This window comes from Melitaea cinxia, chromosome 15, assembly GCF_905220565.1.
Source record: "Melitaea cinxia chromosome 15, ilMelCinx1.1, whole genome shotgun sequence".
Lineage (NCBI taxonomy): Eukaryota > Metazoa > Arthropoda > Insecta > Lepidoptera > Nymphalidae > Melitaea > Melitaea cinxia.
Genome location: NC_059408.1, coordinates 14047833 through 14068072, shown reverse-complemented (window position 1 = coordinate 14068072; position 20240 = coordinate 14047833). Strand labels below are relative to the sequence as shown.

Here is a 20240-nt window from a genome sequence, read left to right as displayed (position 1 = left end):
TATAGATATACCACACACATAAATCACATATAATAGTAACGATAGGGTGTAATTTTACTTCGAGGGTATTCCATTCAAATATTTATAATAGATGGATTAAACCTGTAGGCACTTGAAATACACAATCAACAATATTGCTTCATTTAAATGATCGTATGACTTGCAACTGTGACGTCATGGCATTAGTTGAAAAATATACATATCATTGGCTTATAATTGACAATCGAATGAGCTAGCACTGTTTTTTTTTTTCAATTTATATGTTGAGAGCTATAAATCATAAGCCGTACTTGTATTACATATTCCAAAAAGGTTGTCTGGAAGAGATCGCTCTATTAGCGACAAGGCCGCCTCTTGCAACTGATGCAACTTGTATTATTTATATATATATGATATTATGTCATGTAATGTAATGTAAATTTTATATTGGTTTGCGAAAATGTGAATCAATATATAAATAAATAAATAAATTCCACACCTACCAGGCATATCACTTGCAAATAAACGAATTAAATAAAATCTAATACTATTTTGTACATAACAGCAAACTGAAGTAGGAAGCGAGCTAAAAAAAAATTGGCACTCAGTGTTGCGTGTGGTTCTGTCTGTTTGTGCTGAAATAAAAAAAAAAAAAAAGTTATATAAAAGAAATAAAAAATCCACTTTAGTTAAGAAAAGTAAATAAATATACTTAGTATGTACATACAGACATATTTAAACTTCTAATAGACGAGTGCTTTTGGCCCTTGAAAATGGCAAAGAGTAAAAAAAATTAGCACTTTTAAATTTAGAAGCACTTCCTTTGTATTATATTTATTTGAAAATACCTAAGTACGCGTAAATAAAAAACAGGTATTCTGGTAAGACATGTGCATCTAGGCATAATCCGATATCGAATTCCTATATTTTTTACATCACTGGCCCGCAACTGTTACTAAGCCATTACTGTGTGCTTCATGGTCATGTTTTGGCTTGCCACTTTTAGCGCTTAACTGTCACTGCTGTACTTCTATACGCAACATCGCCATGTTTTATAGCCTATTACAAACATCTTAATAGGCCTGACCAAAAATTAAAAAAAAAAACCATAAATAACCGCAAAAAATCCAATCTATGTATAAAACAATATATTGTACAAAAAAAAAATCTTACCCTTTGTAAAAAAAATTGTTAATTCTTAACACGTTTACGTGTATTTGAAGTAGGCTGCGTTCATTTGTTCCAGGAATATGAATGTCAGTACTGTGTGAGGGCCGAGGCGCGCGTAGTAGGGCAGGAAGCCCTTCCATAGAGAAAATACACCTTCATTCTTAAGAAGGTTGGTCACGACGCCCAGTTGGGACTGACCTTTGGCTGCGTTCTGGATTCTGTTGAGTTAAATAATATAAAAACCTATTTAGACCACACGACCGAAGTAGACACAACTTGCGTTCGCCTCGCCCGATCACACTTTTCGTAACGATCTCGTCACGCATTCAACAGCTTACTCCCCAAGTCGAGCATGCGTAAAGAAGTTTTGCTTCAATAAATTTAGCTTAATTGTATGCAAATGGCAAAGGCTACCAGGGGTTTTTTCTTTTTGGTTTTTATTTATAGTTTTTTCTTATTTTTTAAATTAATTATTTATGTTTGAAGTGAAACAACCACTGATTCGGCATTTATTATAGATTATATCTTCTTTAAAAAAACTTTATTTAATTACAATTTTGACGCCTGACTGACGCCGCGTTGGCGCAACGGTTACAGCCATGGATTGTATCTGTTGCGCTGGCAATTGCGGGTTCGATCCCCGCACACGACAAACATTTGTATTGGCCATACAGGTGTTTGCAGTGGTCTGGGTGTTTGTGCAGTCCTTGTGGGTCTCCCCACCGTGTCTCAGTGAACACGTTAAACTGTCGGTCCCGGTTGTTATCATGTATGGGAATATATCCGCCAACCCGCATTGGAGCAGCGTGGTGGATTAAGCTCTGATCCTTCTCCTGCATGAGGAAAGATGCCTATGCCCAGTGGTGCGATATTACAGGCTGAAGCGATAATTACAAATTTAGTAATATCTTGCATAAAATACAACGCCGTAGGATTAAATATTGAATATAATTTACCTAGTTTTAATAATATCGACCGGCATCGAAGCGATGGTAGTGACCAGTCCGGACACCATTGACGCACAGAAGTGTAGGAAGATACCGTCCGGTACGTACGCTACGAATATTTCTCTTGCCTGTGGATAAGACATTGAAACAAATAAATATCTTTAACTCAAACGGTTTTCTGTTTTTACGGTAAGCAACTTAATGTTTGTGTTATTGGTAACACTTTATTTGTATTATTATTTTTGTAAAAGACATTATTTTGACTTTCGTTAAGTGTGTATATCACCTTATGACGAAATAAATGTTCTTATTTCATATCATTTCATTAGTTATAGGATAGAGTAACTTGAAGGTCAGATCATAGTGTTATACTCTGAATGGCTAATTAATATAAATACTGTATTTTTTATATAACTAGATCGGCAAACAAGCGTACGACTTATCTGCTGGTAAGCGATTACCGTAGCTCATAGACGCCTGCAACACCAGAGGCATCGCAAGCGCGTTGCCGACCCAATCCCCAATCCCCCCAGGAGCTCTGGTCACCTTACTCGCCAACAGGAACACAATACTGCTTGAAAACATTATTTATCTGTGATCTTCTGTAAGGTCGAGGTACTAGCCCAGTTGGGCTGGACCATGTTTTGTGCAGGAAATTTCCTGGTGTTTCCTACCTCAGTCAATTTACCTGGGAGTATGTACTGAGTTGTGCTGCGTTCACAACCATCGCTCTACCAACAGTAGGGGTGGCGCCTCGCCAGAGCTTTAGCACTCCTTCTTCCCGGACTATCCTGTAAATATAGCAAAAATTTTACTTTAGTAAGTTAAAAGAAAAAAAAATGCTACTACACTAAGGACCAATCTCACCGATTGTGGATAACTCTATTTGACGGATGACGGTATCCAACAGAAAAAAGGTTTCTGATATAATTTTTTTTTTTTTTACCATCGAACTCCACTATATTTATTTAGTAGACAATTCTATTCGCAAATGTTAATCTAAAAGTTGTAGTTTATTGATTGAGGTGAAAAAGGTCTTTTTTTTATGTCACTAGGTCGGCAAACAAGCGTACTGCTCACCTGATGGTAAGCGATTACCGTAGCTTACAGACGCCTGCAACACCAGTAGCATCGCAAGCGCGTTGCCGACCCAATCCCCAATCCCCCCAGGAGCTCTGGTCACCTTACTCACCAACAGGAACACAATACTGCTTGAAAACAGTATTATTTAGCTGTGATCTTCTGTAAGGTCGAGGTACTTCCCCAGTCGGGCTGTTCCATATTTAGAGCAGGAAATCCCTGCTGTGCCCTACCTCAGTTAAAATCTAATGATTTATTCCACTTCCTGCTGTTAAAGTCTATTTGTTACTTTATTATAGGATAAACGTTATACATAAACAGTGAATCAGGCTCTAAGAAATTTGAAAGGACGTGTATTAGAGATTTCTGTTTTGTTAATTATAATTGGCTATATAATGGCGAATAAGTTATAATAACAGGCTAAAGCACATACTTGGGTTAGAAATTTAAAAACAGAAATAGCCTGTTCAAAATTATATATGGCGATAAAGTTTAAAGGGAGTTGAGAGGGAGATGGAGGGAGATATGTTAGTGAAGATAGAAAGAGAAAGAGTTACGTTTCGTAAGTATTACTTCAGTCACGTGGTCACACTCGATTTTATGATCAACGAACCTTAACAATGCGTCCAAAACATTTTTATAGTTCCTTCTTTGTTCGACTGGTAATCTTCCATCGGCTGTCATCCGAATGAGAGCAACCTGTAAACAAAATTACATTTTTCATAACAATTATACTGATTTCCGAAGAAGGTCACTGGAGATTTGGAATAAAATTTAAGTAATTTCTGTCCAATATTCTCGTGATAAATATACATCGTTAAGCTTTATGTGAATTGGTGATAATATAGAGAAATTCAATTAAATGTAGAAACGAGAGGCAGACGCGTAATTTGTATCAATATATTGGGTATACATAAACTAGGACTACCAAGTAGCCTCAACCGTCTTAAGTTAGCTAGATTGTAATCAGTATTTATGGTCATGTATATCAGTATTTATGGCGCAGTTTTTTTTCAAGCGGGTTATGTAAAACAATAATTATTATTCAAATTGGAAATGAGATTGCCAGCAGTGGACTGGGATAGGCTTCAGTTAAAGTTTCTAAATAAGCAAAAGATAAATAAAAAGGACTGAAGAAAAACAAGGTATTTGGACAGAACTGTCTAGCAGTGGACTACGATGGGCTGAAATGGTAGTGGTTTTTTAAATATGTATTCATATTTACCTCGGCGGGTGTACCGACAAATGCACCGATTGAACCGGCTGTGACACCCAAGAATGTTTTGGTAGCGAAGCCTGGAGCCGCCCCGGCATTGCGCCTGGAAAAAATAAAAATAATAATAATAATTAAGTGATCCTAACTAAAAACTTGACAAAAATGGTCTACTTGGCGGTAAAATGAAGTATAAAATGGAACAGTTTGAGGAAACAGACCCACAATATTGACAAAAGTGATTAAAAACTTAGATAAAAGAATCGACATCTGTAGTGCTATTCTGTAAGAACATTTTCGTGTCTCGACAGCGGAATCCGCGGTGAGATATCAAATTCGTATTCATTAAAACTCGAAAGTCCCGTAGCGCCACACTTGTGAGTGCGGCGACGAGTCGAACCCTGTTGCGTGAGAACGTTGACATTTAATAGTATGAATTCGGTATTCTGTAAGGGGATTTACCGCTTCACACATCACAATTCGACACTTGATTCGACACTTGACTTCATGCACATATTCTAAAATAAAGTCATAAGAAAAGAATATCGATAAAATAAACACAGCTCTAAATTGCCGCTCTTCGATTCGACACTCACTTCACATCGCTTGTGCGTACGGAATGTTTACAGAATTCCAAACCAAGGTGAAGTGGGTTCGCTTTCGAAGTGAGCGCTGTCACTCAGGTGAAGCTCGATATCGAAATTGTTAGTTACAGAATAGCCCTGCAGTAGCCGTAGTCGTGGTGGACATATGTTATCGCATATGTTTTTCACTCATTGCCAAACCTTCCTTTTTTCAATAAAATAAAAACTCGAATCATGGTCAGTTAAATTTATAGTTTTACTAGCTGACCCCGCAAACGTTGTTTTGCCATTATGCTAATAACCCCCTTAACCCCCCCCCCCTCCCCCTTATAACTTAGGGGTATGAAAAATAGATGTTGTTCGATTTTCAGACCTACCCAATATGCACACAAAATTTCATGAGAATCGGTCGAGCCGTTTCGGAGGAGTTTAAATAGAAACACCGCGACACGAGAATTTTATATATTAGATTTTGAATTACAAAACAAAATTCTTGTTGAGCAACCCTATATTTCGATTTCACCTTACGTGTATTTTATCGAGAAATACATACAAAGTAAGAAGCCAGATAGATGGCGCTCTTTGCCGAATAGTCGCCGGATAGTCGACACATGTCCTACACATTTTGTATACTGCTAAAAATTAATTGCGAAATTTAGATTATCGAGTTATTTTCTAAATATAGGAACTTAGGCTTAATACTTCTTTGACGATTGAACAACGATTCTTCTCTTTCTGTTTCTATAACATCTAACAAGGAGGTCACATAAGTATAAACACCAATAAAATCACTCTAATTGATATAAAGTAAACATTTTGATTACTTTTGGATGCTAAATATTATTCTCGGTTATTTTACATTTATATATATTTTATTTAACATAATAATTACATCTAAATTAATAATTTCAAAACTTGCAAACAATAGTTAAAAAGTTTAAATACAACAAACAATAGCATAGTTATTTATGTACATAACTATTAAAGTCATTAAAACTATATAAATCTTGTATTCTATATACTAAATATATTTACTATGTACTAAATGTATATATATTTATATACTATATTTTACAACCTGTTTATAACATATTTTATAAGTTAAAAAAAAAAAACGTGTTTTGTAGATTATGTGTTCGTTAACAATATTTATTACTTTGAGTAGGTATATTTTCGAGTTACAATCGAGAGGTTAAGAGTTTATCTCACTATCGCGACTACAATAACAAATTATATACAGTTTAGGTAATTTAAGACCGTCAAAATAAGTCTATAATCTTATATTAAATGCTTTACCCTCTTTGACTAGACTTTTTTTATCTAAGCAAGAATACGTATGGTCAAATTTAATAGCCCATGCACGCCTGCGCATCAGAAGCGCTGCAAGCACGTTGTCACACTTACACCAATAACACACAAAAACACTAATTGAAAGCATTAATTCTGTAATCTTTTGTTGAAGAACCCTATGTTCTTTTTCTTTCGTGTGCATATCAAGTAGGTCTGAGAATTTTTATTTTTATTTTTTTTTATGTCACTAGGTCGGCAAACAAGCAAGCGTACGGCTCACCTGATAGTAAGCGATTACCGTAGCTTATAGACGCCTGCAACACCAGAAGCATCGCAAGCGCGTTACCGACCCAATCCCCAATCCCCCCAGGAGCTCTGGTCACCTTACTCACCAACAGGAACACAATACTGCTTGAAAACAGTATTATTTTGCTGTGATTTTCTGTAAGGTCGAGGTACTACCCCAGTCGGGCTACTCCATATTTTGAGCAGGAAATTCCTGCTGTGCCCTACCTCACATCGGCCATCGGAGAATCGGCCAACATGTATTTTTCATACCCCTAAGTTATAAGAGGGGGATTAAGGGGGTCAATAACATATATGGCAAAACAACGTTTGCGGGGTCAGCTAGTATACAAATATATATTTTTTTATAATACCAAATTACCTACGGATTAAGTTCATTAATATTTCGGTCGATATCAACGCTCTATCTGGACAGCTTCGGCTATATATTAATTAATGAATGTTATCAGAAATAACGAAACATTATTATATGTATAGTAATACTTATCGAAGTCAAAAGTAAAAGTGAGTTTCCAACACTCTTAGTTCAAGGCCATGTGAACAAACCAAGCACGTTTGAACTGAATTATAAAATCACGATACGAACAAGGTTATTGCCTTATAAAACAATCACGCTGTTGACTACAATATTTGTTTTTCTAATTAGGACTCTTTAAACAGTTGTGCATAACGCTATTTGTCGGGTGACAGTATCCGACGGTAAAAAGTTATTGATTAATTATTATTGGAACGAAGTTCCTTACGGCAGGCTTGACATTTGGCTGGGCGACCGAACTTAAAAAAATGTGATACGAAAACCGTAAGAAAAATAGATAACGGAAGTGACGTAATATCAGTCACACGACTCTATAATATGACGTTTGTAAAACTAAAATATTACTAGTAAACTTTTTTAAAATTATTTATGTAATTTGATACTGTCGACAAAAATAAAGAAAGACACATGTTTTTTTATTTTACTTAATAGTTCGAATTATTATTATTATTATTATTATTTTTATTTTGTTTCATTTATTTTATTTTACGGTATTTGGTATTTGCTAAAATACTAAATTTCCTAAATACTTTTATGTACTTAATTAAAAACCAATCAACAAATTTAAAAAAAAATCAAGAACTAGAAAATATATATAAAATTCAACATTTTTTTTTTTCGAATTGTGTTGCTTCTATTCTATCCGAAGGAACTTCGTTCCCACCTGGTGTCTGACACCACATATAAATATATATTTTTTTACTATCGAATTCTATTCTATTTATAACATATTTCTATTCGCGTATATTAAATATTAAAGTTGTAGTTTATTAATATAAGAGAAACAGGTCCTACTGCCGGCCTAGCATGCGCGCCACGACAAAATTTTGTCTACCCCTTTTCTCGTATTATCTCTTTATGTCTACAGTAGCTAACATGCGTGCACGCGATACTCTTCTCGTTACGTCAAGAAGAGATAATCATTAAATTTTAGTGATCTGTGATATTTATCTCTACGGAAGCTAACATGACATCGTAATTTTGTCGAATTTTGTCGTTTTAGGAAGAGAAACTTCTCGTCTTCAATATTATCGACGAGAAAGACGATAAATAAAAAATAAATAAAACCGGGTGCCTATTTTTTGTATACCATGGCGTTTCCCTATTATAATTATATAATTTCGGTATACGAAGAGCGGGAAATGCGAAAAGTCGAGTGAAGTGTGCCATATAATGACACAAAAAACGTATTTGCGCCCTGTTGCTTCTTATTCTAAATAATAATAATACTTTATTTCAGACCAAAGTATAAGTCCATATTGGGTTAGTACAACAAGACAAGACAACATTCAGAATATAAAACAAAACAAAATTATATTAAAAAAATCAATAACTAAAAATAAAATTAAATAGAATAAAAGTAAAATCAATAATCAAAAAAAAAATTCAAAAATTCAAAAAATTTTAAAAATTAAAAAAAAAAAACAATGCGTGATAGAATTACAATTATCTAATGTGCGACAAGATATAAAGCACAACACGAGCATATTGTTTTACATATATAATTAAATTCATTTACTTACGCCGTTTTATTTTCCATATTAGATTTTTTAAATTAGATATACACTTTTTATCTTAGCCAAAAGGCCGAGAACATTGTTAAATAAAACATGTGTCACTCGTTTGAAATTGGTCAATAACCTTGTAAATTCAACTTTACGACATAAGATATAAGAATGATATTCAGTTGGGATTATGGTTGATAATGTTTCTCTACTCGACAAGGCGAAGTCTTCGGAAGAGAATTTTGTCTCTCGTAGTACGCATGTTAGGGTAATCGAGAAAATACTCGATGTAGACATTAACTCTCTCTCTCGTCAAGAGATATCTCGTTGTATGCATGCTAGGCCGGCTGGACTATTCTAACTCCCGCTGTCAGTCTATTTGTAACGTCATCCGTCAAATCGCGTCATCCACAACTGGTGAAATCGGACTTAAATGACAAAACCAAATACAGATTATTGTAAATAATTGCTAATTGTGTTCAGCTGCGCCAGTGAAGCACGATACTGCTAATGTCACGTAGAACAAAGACACTAAAAGAGGTTAATTAGTGTAGTTACGATAACAGTTTAAAAACAGGTGTATCTTACATCGTAATTTTACAATCTGAAAGATATGATTTCGCCAAGAAAAAGTATCACGAGGGAGAAGACGCAGTGAGATTTGTTCGGTGCGGTCGATGATTCAACTTATCGAGACATTTTACCTACGTGTGTGCAAGTATGTAATCACGATAATCTGGCTTATAATTGCGTACTATAAATATTTAAGTTATTTAAAAAAAAAATAAGAGAGACACATTACACTATAAATTGCGTTGGCTTCTATAAAATAAATTAATGAAATAAGTATTTACGAACCTATAACAATACAATCATATTATTATTATTATATTTACTCGTTAGTTATTTACAAGTTATGATAAACGGACAAACATGTGATTTATTTATAAGCTATATACGAAACATTAGTTGCATTGGCACTATAAACTAGTGGGCGTGCATAAAATGTGTATGAATTAAATTGAAGATTATTTTTACACGATTTTTTTCTTACTTATGATGTTATGTAATAATTATGAAAATTATATTGAGACTGTTATCTCAACCACACCGATCAATCCCCATCATGTGTTCCCCACTCTACGTGACATTGACGGAATCAACCGTGCTCCACGAGCATAACTGCGATCAACAAATATAAAGTACAAAAATTCCTTTCGACCAGGAATCGCAGTCACGACTGAGAATGACAGCGTTTAGTGAATTTTCGTCCACACTTAACAATAACGCAACAACAATATATACGTATTATTACAAAATAAAAATACTTTATAACAATACTAAATGTTACAAAATTACAATTATAAGTCAGAAAGTAGGACATCGATATGTTACAATTTACGTTTGATAACCATTTTCGTCAATGAAGATAAATTCATGTTACATCACTCACAATCGTGGTTCACGATTGTGTATTTTTTTTAATTAAAAAAATATATATACAAGAAATCGTAACAGATTAACCCGTCAGTATTGGACGAAACCCTAGGCCTCACTATTGAAAATAATTACGACAGGCAGACGCTGCGTATTGCGGGCGTGAACCTCAGCGTCAGCTGTTTCTCGCACGGCCAGCTCTATGTTGCTTTCTTCCGTGTGAGCCAACCAACTTTTTTGTCCATGTTCCGAATTAATTTACGTTGAATGTCGTCTATAAAGAAGCATTAGGTATTGCGATCGCGAAGTCGCGAGCATCAGCCAGTAGCAAATATGTGTGCAGGTCGTATATGTTTGTCGTAGCAGAGCAACAAAATCTATTTTAAGAACATTTGACGATAGTAAACAACGTAATATTTACATATTGGCAATGTACATACCACACTAATTATATTATTGATTGTTAGGAAAACGCACGAGTGTACATGCAAGATAAGCATTTTCTGGCATGATTAAGTACTTCTAAATTTAATTTTTTTTCTAAAAACTATAAATAAATTTTGTTTTTCGTTTTCAGAAATTTTTACTGATCTTTCTTTTTTGTTTGAAATGGTTGGTTGGCTTAGTGGCATTACAGGGTAACTGGTGGGAAGGGCCGCGTACTAAAGACGAGTAAGGAATAATGGGAGCCCTTTAGGAGGGCTCTAGGTGGACGTTCGTCCTAAGAGTGTCTCATAGTGATTATAGCCTCAAGTATTACCCTATCATAGAATCTTAGCTCGTAGTGGATTTGAGCCGCGATTCTGACGATACAGTCGTCTCACAGGGGTAAACAAATGGACAATTAATTGGAATCTGTAAACGTAAATTCGTGCGAATTTTAACGACAATAAGTTATTAATTTAAATAACAAACACTGTAGAAAATAGGACGAAACAAATCATATTTTATATTCTATTGATAAATACCGTATTTAAATACAGTATTATTTTTTACACGTACAGTTATTCCATTTATTGCTAGTGTCGCTCAAGATTAATCGGAGCATATATATACTTTTAAGAATCTGGACGTCTCGCAAAATTCAGGATAACCGACAACCAGGGCCGCCGTAAGCGGGCGTGCAAAGCGTGCACCGCACACGGCCGTCGTATTAGAGGGCGCGCATAGGATACCAACTTGGGGCGCCTAGTCCGCAGCGGGCTAGCCGGTCACCGCGCGCGAGTCGCGCGACCAATAGGCATTTTATAATTTTTTGTAATTTTTCATAATCATAATTGAGAATAAGATTACAAGGTGGCGGAGCAATCACAGAGGAAACACAAAAAAATTTGGCACGCAAGCCTGCGACTTGGGACACCGAAGATCCACGGGCACCATTGTTGCGCCATTATTCGGAGAGTATCCCGGACTTCGAAGAGGGCGACATTAGTGCAGCGCTCGGGCAGCTTAAAAACGGGAGTGCCCGGGGGATGACGGAGTTACCACTGAGCTCCTTAAAGCCGCAGAGCGACCTGTCCTAAAAGCCTTGGCAAGACTCTTTAACGCCGTCATCCACCGAGGTACCACACCGGAGGCGTGGTCCAGGAGTGTGGTAGTGCTGTTCTTTAAGAGAGGCGATAAGTCTCTGTTGAAGAATTACAGACCGATCTCACTTCTGAGCCACGTCTATAAGCTGTTTTCGAGGGTTGTTACGAATCGTCTCGCCAGAAAACTCGACGAATTCCAACCACCGGAGCAGGCTGTGTTTCGAAATAGCTACAGCACCGTGGACCACATCCATACTGTTCGGCAAATTATTCAAAAGATAGAAGAATATAATCAACCGCTGTGTATGGCATTTTTAGACTACGAGAAAGCCTTCGACTCTGTCGAGGCCTGGGCTGCCCTGGATTCTCTGCAGAGATGTCATATCAACTATCGAGATACTGAAATGTGTGTACGACGCGGCGACAATGACCGTTCATGACCAGGACCAGAGAACAGGACCTATTTCCCCCCGGCGTGGGGTAAGACAGGGAGAAGTAATATCACCGAAACTGTTTACCACTGCGCTGAAGGATATCTTTAAGACCTTTGATTGGGGAGAACGAGGCATTAACGTCAACGGTGAATTCATCTCTCACCTTCGTTTCGCCGACGATATTGTCATCTTTGCGGAGCCGTTCGATGAGTTAGGCCACATGCTGGCCGACCTAAACGAGTCCTCCCAGCATGTCGGTCTCTGTATGAACTTGGACAAAACAAAAGTTATGTTTAACAATTAAGTCATACCGAGATCGGTATCGGTCGATGGTACGGTTCTCGAAGTTGTTCAGGATTATATTTACCTAGGCCATACTATCCAACTAGGCCGCAACAACTTCGAGAAGGAAGCTGACAGGAGGATTCGGTTGGGCTGGGCGGCATTTGGCAGGCTTCGTCGAGTCTTCACCTCGAAGATTCCGCAATGCTTGAAGACAAAAGTCTTCGAGCAATGCGTCCTGCCTATGATAACATAAGGAGCCGAGACGTGGACACTGACGAAGGGATTGGTCCACAAATTTAAAGTCGCGCAACATGCAATGGAACGGGCTATGCTTGGGGTTTCTCTCAAAGATAGGATTAGAAATGAGTTTATCCACGAGAGAACGAAAGTAACCAACATAGCCCACAGAATTAGCAAGTTGAAGTGGCAGTGGGCTGGTCATTTTGTGTCGCAGGACCGATGGCCGTTGGAGTAGACGGGTCCTGGAGTGGAGACCGCATCTTGGCAAATGCAGTGTAGGACGTCCTCCGGCCTATTGGACCGACGATCTACGTAAGATTGCCGGTGTAGGCTGGATGAGGATCGTGGAAAACCGGGATGTCTGGCGCGAACTTGGGGAGGCCTATATCCAGCAGTGGACTGCATAGGCTGAAGTGATGATGATGACGTATTTGGTTTTTATAGCAATAACTTATTTAATTATTCCAATGATGAGTTAATGAAACATTGTAAAGATTTAAATCTGAAACTTAAAGATACTTCAAGTAGTGAATCAGACATTGACGGTATTGGTTTATTTCATGAAATCATTAAATTAAAGTTGTATTTTACAGAAAACCAGTCTAATGATCCACAAACCTTATTACAATATTTTTTTACCAATGACTTAATTTCAACATTTCCGAACACAGCAATAGCGCTAAGAATATTACTTACACTGCCAGTTTCAGTTGCATCTGGTGAAAGATCCTTTTCAAAATTAAAAATTATCAAAAATTATTTAAGATCAACAATGCTTCAGCAAAGACTAAGTTATTTAGATAAAGTTTTAATTGAACATGAAATTTTAGACAGTTTGGATACAAGAAAGTTGATAGAAGATTTCGATAGATTGTCGTTGGGCGGCTTAATCGGTATTGCACGCAGGCGACGACACGGCTGGCGGCGGGCCTGCCGACAACACTATACTTTGCTGATATATCCCATACCTATATTGTTGCAGTGGGCGCTTAGGGCTCTCGCTACAAGCCTCGCATGTAAAAGGCCCTCGAGATGCTCCCAGACTACCAAAGATGATTAATTAGTTTGACCCCTTATCCGCTCAAAGAATACCGCCGTAAATTTAAAGGCTAATTTGTTTATGGGCCACACAAGAAGTCCTGTGTAGTAGTGTAGCTGTGTGGCTACGGCATCAAAGAATTCCCGTGAGTGTCGTAAGAGGCGACTAAGGGATAGCATAGTTCCACTACCACCTTGGAACTTATAAAGCCGACCGATGGCGGGATAACCATCTAACTACTGGTTTTGAAATACACAGGCCGAAGACGGGCAGCAGCGTCTTAGGTGCGACAAAGCCAGCCCTGCGGTCACCAACCTGCCTGCCCAGCGTGGTGAGTATGGGCAAAACACATGAGTTCGCGCCATATTTGGCGCGAACTTGTGAAGGCCTATGTCCAGCAGTGGACTGCAATAGGCTGAAATGATGACGATGATGATGACAAGAAGTCCTATCATATTTGCCACTTCTGAAGCTGTTCTATTCACCGCTACTATTGGTTCGTATTGAAAATCTCTTACAGTATTAGATAGCTCATTCATCGACGAAGGCTAGAACTTTGTTTAGAAAATAGCAGTAAAAGGATAAAGCTACTTACTCTCTATAAGAATCGAACAACCAGTTATATATCCCGAGACGTGTTGTCGTATACGTAGCCTGTCTCAAGAGCCCTGCAGACAGGCCAGCGTATAATGAAAAGAAACCCTCCCTTGCTATAATCTCTCCGGCTACAGCAAACGAAGTCCGACCGCCTCCACTCAACTGCATTCGAGTTTTAATCAAGTCTAGTGGTTGTACTACACATGTGGCTGCCATTCTGGAACCAAAAGACAGTATTATATATGGTAATGAAATTAAGACATTAATTTCGTCGTAAGATGATTATAGATACTGATAATGAACATGAAGAAATCTACATTTCTAAATAAGTAATAAATACGTTATGCCAGCAAATCGACATACAATTCAAAAATCAATAATTTTTAACAGTAGGAACATTACAAACATGTTTATCATGTTTAATTATCATGTTTATCAGTCGTTTACTTACAATTCAGGCATTAAGTTGCCAACTATCCTAATCTAAATCCATCTGATTTTTTAGATACAGCTTAGCAAATATTTGTATAATACAATAACCACATAGTCCTATAAAATTAGTGGTATATTTACATAGTCTAGGGCCTTTTATCACTAAAGTTCGTGGTAGGATCCTTTTTTACATATAAATTTTAAACTTTGTAATTTTTGTGGTACTTTAGTACTAAGCCGTACTTTTGTAGTACTTTAGTACTTGCGCAATAGATTATTGTTTTAAAATATGATGCAATAAATTGGTTGATAGGTAAACGAATTTTACCAATACAGTTGAGTTGAGTTACAACGTAAAGCATTATTTTTTTATTTAACAGGTTTACCTACAGTTATTAACATTAATATAACTTATAAATAATTACAAATATTACAAGTAATAACTACTTACAGGTAAACACCACATGTATAACAATAACGACATTACATAAAAATTGCACAATCAGCAAACTTAAATAACTAAAACTAGAAAAAAAAAAGTTGTCCTTTGATGGTACCAGACAATATTGAAATTACAAAAACGTTGTCAAAGACTGCACACATATTTTAGCATATTTTTACGATAGGAATTTATGGAGTCAGCGTGAAGGTCAACCAAACCACTACAGCCGTTTATAAATTTAGAGATTCGTGGCACAAGGGAAGCTCATTTACGATCATCAGGGATGATGACACCTAAATGTTTTTGTGCCTTCAAAGGTTGCAATTGACTCTGCACTGATTATTCTTTGCTATGTGGAAAGCGGTATATTTCGAACCATTTAAGCGGAGTAGCCACTCCTTAGACCAGTCTACAAATTTGTCCAGATCGCTTTGTAGGGGGTAGTATTCTGTGCAACAATTTTTTTAGTGTCGTCCGTAAACATACTGCATCTGCATAAAGCCACTGAGGGTCCGTAGGGCACAGCAGGAATTTCTTGCTCAAAATATGGAGCGGCCCGACTGGGGTAGTACCTCGACCTTACAGAAGATCACAGCAAAATAATACTGTTTTCAAGCAGTATTGTGTTCCTATTGGTGAGTAAGGTGACCAGAGCTCCTGGGGGATTGGGGATTGGGTCGGCAACGCGCTTGCGATGCTTCTCATGTTGCAGGTGTCTATAAGCTACGGTAATCACTTACCATCAGGTGAGCCGTACGCTTATTTGCCGACCTATTTACATAAAAGAAAGAAAGAAAGAAAGAAAAGATCTGCAGTCAAGACAGAGTGGTAAATCAAATATGTAAATTATGTAAAGAAACCCTACCGGTCCTAAAACTGATCCCTACAGAACGCCACTAAGTATCTCTCTCTCTCCTCCGACAGACTGTTCCTGACTCTTAAACGGAACGTTGAAATCACCAATCCAATAAAAGCTTACCGCGAATTCGAACTTATGTAAGAGCCTGTTTGTGGGACTGTCGAAGGCTGTTTCGTAGTCCAGGTAGATAATATAACATCGATTGGTTCTTTATTATTGAATCTACATATCCATGCTGGCAGACACTGTAATAAGTTTGTAACTGTTGAGCGACGGGGGCAGAAGCCATGTTGCTGGTGACCTATGATATGATGTTCCTCCAAGAAATCCCTGATATGCTTGACAATGGTCTTCTCCATGAGTTTGCATAAAATAAAAGTTAAGCTTATGGGTCTGTAAATAGAAGCTTCTAACTTGTTACCTTTCTTATATACTGGGATAACAATAGCAGTTTTCCATTCCACGGGTAAGGAACCACTATTGTAAGACGTTCACATTATACATGTCAGAGTTTCTGAGAGATCGCCTTTCTTTATATGGAAACGGCTATTTGATCCAGTCTAGAAGAGGAGTCTTTTCTTAGGTCCATTATATATTTCTTTACTATTTCTTCAATAAAGTGTAAATTGTCTATAGAGGTATTAACTCGCTGTCTCACACCTAGTACTAGCAAGTTTCCAGAAAGCTCCTTTCTGAATACTCTAGCAAACTGATCTGCAAAAATATCCGTTTTTTTTTTGCATCAGTGGCTTTGTGATCCTGATTGTTTATTAGTGCTGGAACCCCAACTTTGGAAGACATCTGTTGTTTGACATAGGAATAGAACATTTTTGAGAGTTGATTTCAGCACATTGTAGGGCCTTTTTGTTTCACAATATTAACAATATCTTGGTTTATCCACAGTTTGTTTAAAGCGGTTTTACTAACTTCTACTAGAGGGAGGTAAATTTAGATTGCTTCGGATAGGTGCCAGTGGAACGATTCAAACTGTTTTTGCACACCTTTGCTCTGTTTGACATGATTAGAGATATTAGACAAGTGATGGATTATTCTCGTGTAATCCGCTTTGTTATAGCAGCGTCTGAATAATTTACCAATGCTCTTTTTATTATATATTGTCAATTGTATAGTCACCAGTACCAGTAAGGAACTATGATCGTTCTTTCTTGTTGAAGCTTGGTTCTCTATCTGCTATATCAAGTTTTCATCATTAGTTATATCTAGATCCAAAAAGAATGGTTTGTTCTTTGTTAACTAGAATATTGAATCGAAATCTTGAGGGTCTGTCCACCAGCTGTTCTAAGATTGTGTTTTTTAAACAATTGTACGAAATTGTCTTCATCGGGCAATAGGCATCCAGTTTTCTAGATGCCACTTTACACCACTGTAGTTCAAGTCACCCAGTATTAAAGTTGGTTGCCTCCGCTGAGAGTTCGATTTGTTCATACAACGCGATATCTTCTTATATTCCTGAACTGTATCCCCTGTAAAGGCCTCATAGAGACAATTTGTGCGATCCCACATGCAAACACGCACATGCACAAACATTCGGATGCAGCATGTTTGAGGACTTAGTTTTGCAGTTAAGTAATTAAATTATTTGCAACGTAAATCACTACTCCACTACTATGTCTGTCTATTCTATCATCTCTAAATAAGTCAAAAGTAGCTAAATCAATTATAGAGTTCAAAATATTTGGTTTAACCCAAGTCTCAGATAAGACTATAGCAGGTTTTGGAGGTTTTACATGGTTGATAAAAAGGTCTAGTTTGGAAGTTAGTGATTAAAATATTTTTGTACAAAATTTTGAGAGAAGCATTAGTCGCATTGAGCTTCTAACATTTCACTGCTGGGCATAGGCCTCTTTCTCCATTTAGGAGAAGGATTGGAACTTAATCTACGCAGCTCCTCTGAGGGTTGGCAGATATGGTCTCTACTATGAGTAACGATCGCTATCAGGTATTTATGATAACAACCGGGAACGATAGCTTAACTAGCTCTCTGAGGCACCGTGGGAAGACCCACAAGGACCAGAACCCGGGAATCGAACCCGCAAACCGTCAGTGTTTTAGGTGACTACTCGCACCACCACGCCAGAGCGGTTGTTGTTGAAACAATAGTTGAAATTGTGTGTATTCGGAATAGTTTGGTTTAACAGTTTTTTTAGGAGCTGGATAAAGTTTTGGTTTTCATAACCTTGGACTGACCCTGGATGGACTGGATGTATTTGTTGTCAAATCTTTTTCTCCACTAGACATACGCTTATCAATCTCTTCCTGTAGATATTTTAGATATTCTTGTTGTAGCGGTGTGAGATCAGGTTAGATAGATCCTGGATTGGAAAGTTATACTTTATTGTCACTTCAGCCTATCGCAGTCTACTGCTGGACATAGGCCTCCACAAAGGCCTAGCTTTGTCGCACCGAAGACGCTGTTGCCCGTCTTCGGCCTGTGTATTTCAAAGCCAGCGGTTGGATGGATATCCTGCCATTGGTCAGCTTTTTAAGTTCCAAGATGGTAGTGAAGCTGTGTTATCCCTTAGTCGCCTCTTACGACACCCACGGGAAAAGAGGGGGTGGCTATATTCTTACTACCGTAGCCACAGAGCAAGAACAAGAAAAGGATAAAGCAAATAATGAAGGTTGACTTGAGTATATCTTGTGCAATTATATTGTGAACTCTATTTTTCTGCATGGTTAGTTCTTGAGACACAGCTGCTGAATCTCCTCTGAGAGGTTGTTAATATCTTTGGTAGTTGAGTCATTGTTGTCTTACAATCCGCACATAAAAACGTAACGAATCAAGCCACTGTCTTGAGTTCAAATATTATGACAATTACCACACAAAAAACTTTTACAAGAAACGCAAGTTATGGACAATTTCTTATCAGGTGGATTTCCTGCTTTGTTGCATTTCGAGAATTTATTGATTGATGTAGGACTCCTGTTCTTACCGTTTGCACTCATTGTGTAAATTCTTTATTTTTTTAATCTATAACCTACCACAACAGTAATTTATTTATGTTACTGTTAATTAAGAGAATGCTGTATTGAGATATTAGATGAATAGTCTGTGGTGAATTATGCGGGTTCTCAACTCATGCGGGTATCCAAAAACTTTTTTAATCAGATCACTGTCAATTGTACTGTAATCATAGTTTCACTTGTAAGTGAATGTTTCTTAATCTTTATGTTTAGTAACTTTTTTGCATTTTTGTGTAAATATATAGAAATTAACAAAATTAAGTTGTAGGTAGACTACGTGAACGTCTTGTTTTTCTTTTCCTAGTGTGTATAATATATAATATAATTAAAATATTAGATGTACTTTTAATGTTATTTTCTGTTGTTTCGGATTGTAGTTTAGCAACAAAAGCCTATTTTTTTGTCTGCAATAATCAACGTAGCTTACAATCTCAACCACACTGATCATTCTCCTTAGTATCTTTTATATCCCACGTGATATTGGCGAAATCGACAGTGCTCCCTGGCACAACTGAAAGCCATTGAGCCCAAGAATAATAATTCATTTGTTAGAACTAAAACAGGTGACAGCGGAAAAAAAGAACGTAAAATATATTTCTATAATTATTAATAATTAACATTTACTAATACAAAACATTTTATTAATTTATAATAAGCCTTTCAACAAGTATAACGTGAAAAATTTGGTACACATTTTACGATATTATTTTAAAAACTAAAATGACATTGATAGTCAAAAGGACAAGGTTACATAAATAAAATATGGGATATGTACCCGGCAAGACCTCCAAACGCGAATTTCAATCCATTCGGTATGTAACGCTCCTTTGGTACAGCAACCTGCGTGGCCATCTTTTTGTTCACAGTTAACTTGTACGAAGTTGAACTACTCTTAAAACAAAATACTGTACGTATTGATCAGACTTTAATCACCTCTCTGTGGACTTATTTCTAACATCTGATTCTGATATTTACAGTTTTTGACAACTGACACTTGACATTGACAGAATAATTTAACACTTGCATTTTACAGATTAAATAGAAAATTTTGTGGTCCACATTCATACAATGGCAAAAGTAATGGTTGCGCTCCATCCAATTACACATTGTAATGAAGTCTTCGTCGAAATGCTTTCCATCAAAATTATCGAACACTGTTCTTAAACCTACCCCACCCCATCCTGCAAAATAATGATATTTGTAATTTAAAAAATACTAATCGATAGATTTTTCAATAGCTTAATTCAACTACTGTTTCAGCAGCTTTTTAACACTTTGAGCAATTTAAAATATTATATACATCAAAAGATAGGATAAGAAAGAGAGGAAAGGAGGATAGGAAAGATAGGAGT

The 20240-nt window shown here is 36.8% G+C and overlaps 1 protein-coding gene across 1 annotated transcript; it reads right to left on the bottom strand.

The window, feature by feature from the left end:
* Positions 1 to 253: 253 nt before the first annotated feature.
* Positions 254 to 19869, bottom strand: LOC123660082 (mitochondrial 2-oxoglutarate/malate carrier protein). The gene is made up of 8 exons (XM_045595191.1): positions 19664 to 19869; positions 14169 to 14387; positions 4402 to 4495; positions 3790 to 3875; positions 2785 to 2887; positions 2106 to 2224; positions 1153 to 1367; positions 254 to 614 (listed from the first exon to the last, which is right to left on the bottom strand). The coding sequence occupies exons 1-7, from the start codon at positions 19738 to 19740 to the stop codon at positions 1187 to 1189; spliced, it is 879 nt and encodes a 292-aa protein (XP_045451147.1). The 5' UTR covers positions 19741 to 19869; the 3' UTR covers positions 254 to 614; positions 1153 to 1186.
* Positions 19870 to 20240: the final 371 nt, after the last annotated feature.

Coding starts and splice junctions, on each gene's coding strand:
- LOC123660082 (XM_045595191.1), bottom strand. CDS start 19,740: ATGGCCACGCAGGTTGCTGTACCAAAGGAGCGTTACATACCGAATGGA. Junction 3,876..4,401: donor TTGTCGGTACACCCGCCGAG/GTAAATATGAAT, acceptor TTTTGTTTACAG/GTTGCTCTCATTCGGATGAC. Junction 2,225..2,784: donor AACTCAGTACATACTCCCAG/GTAAATTGACTG, acceptor TCTTATCCACAG/GCAAGAGAAATATTCGTAGC.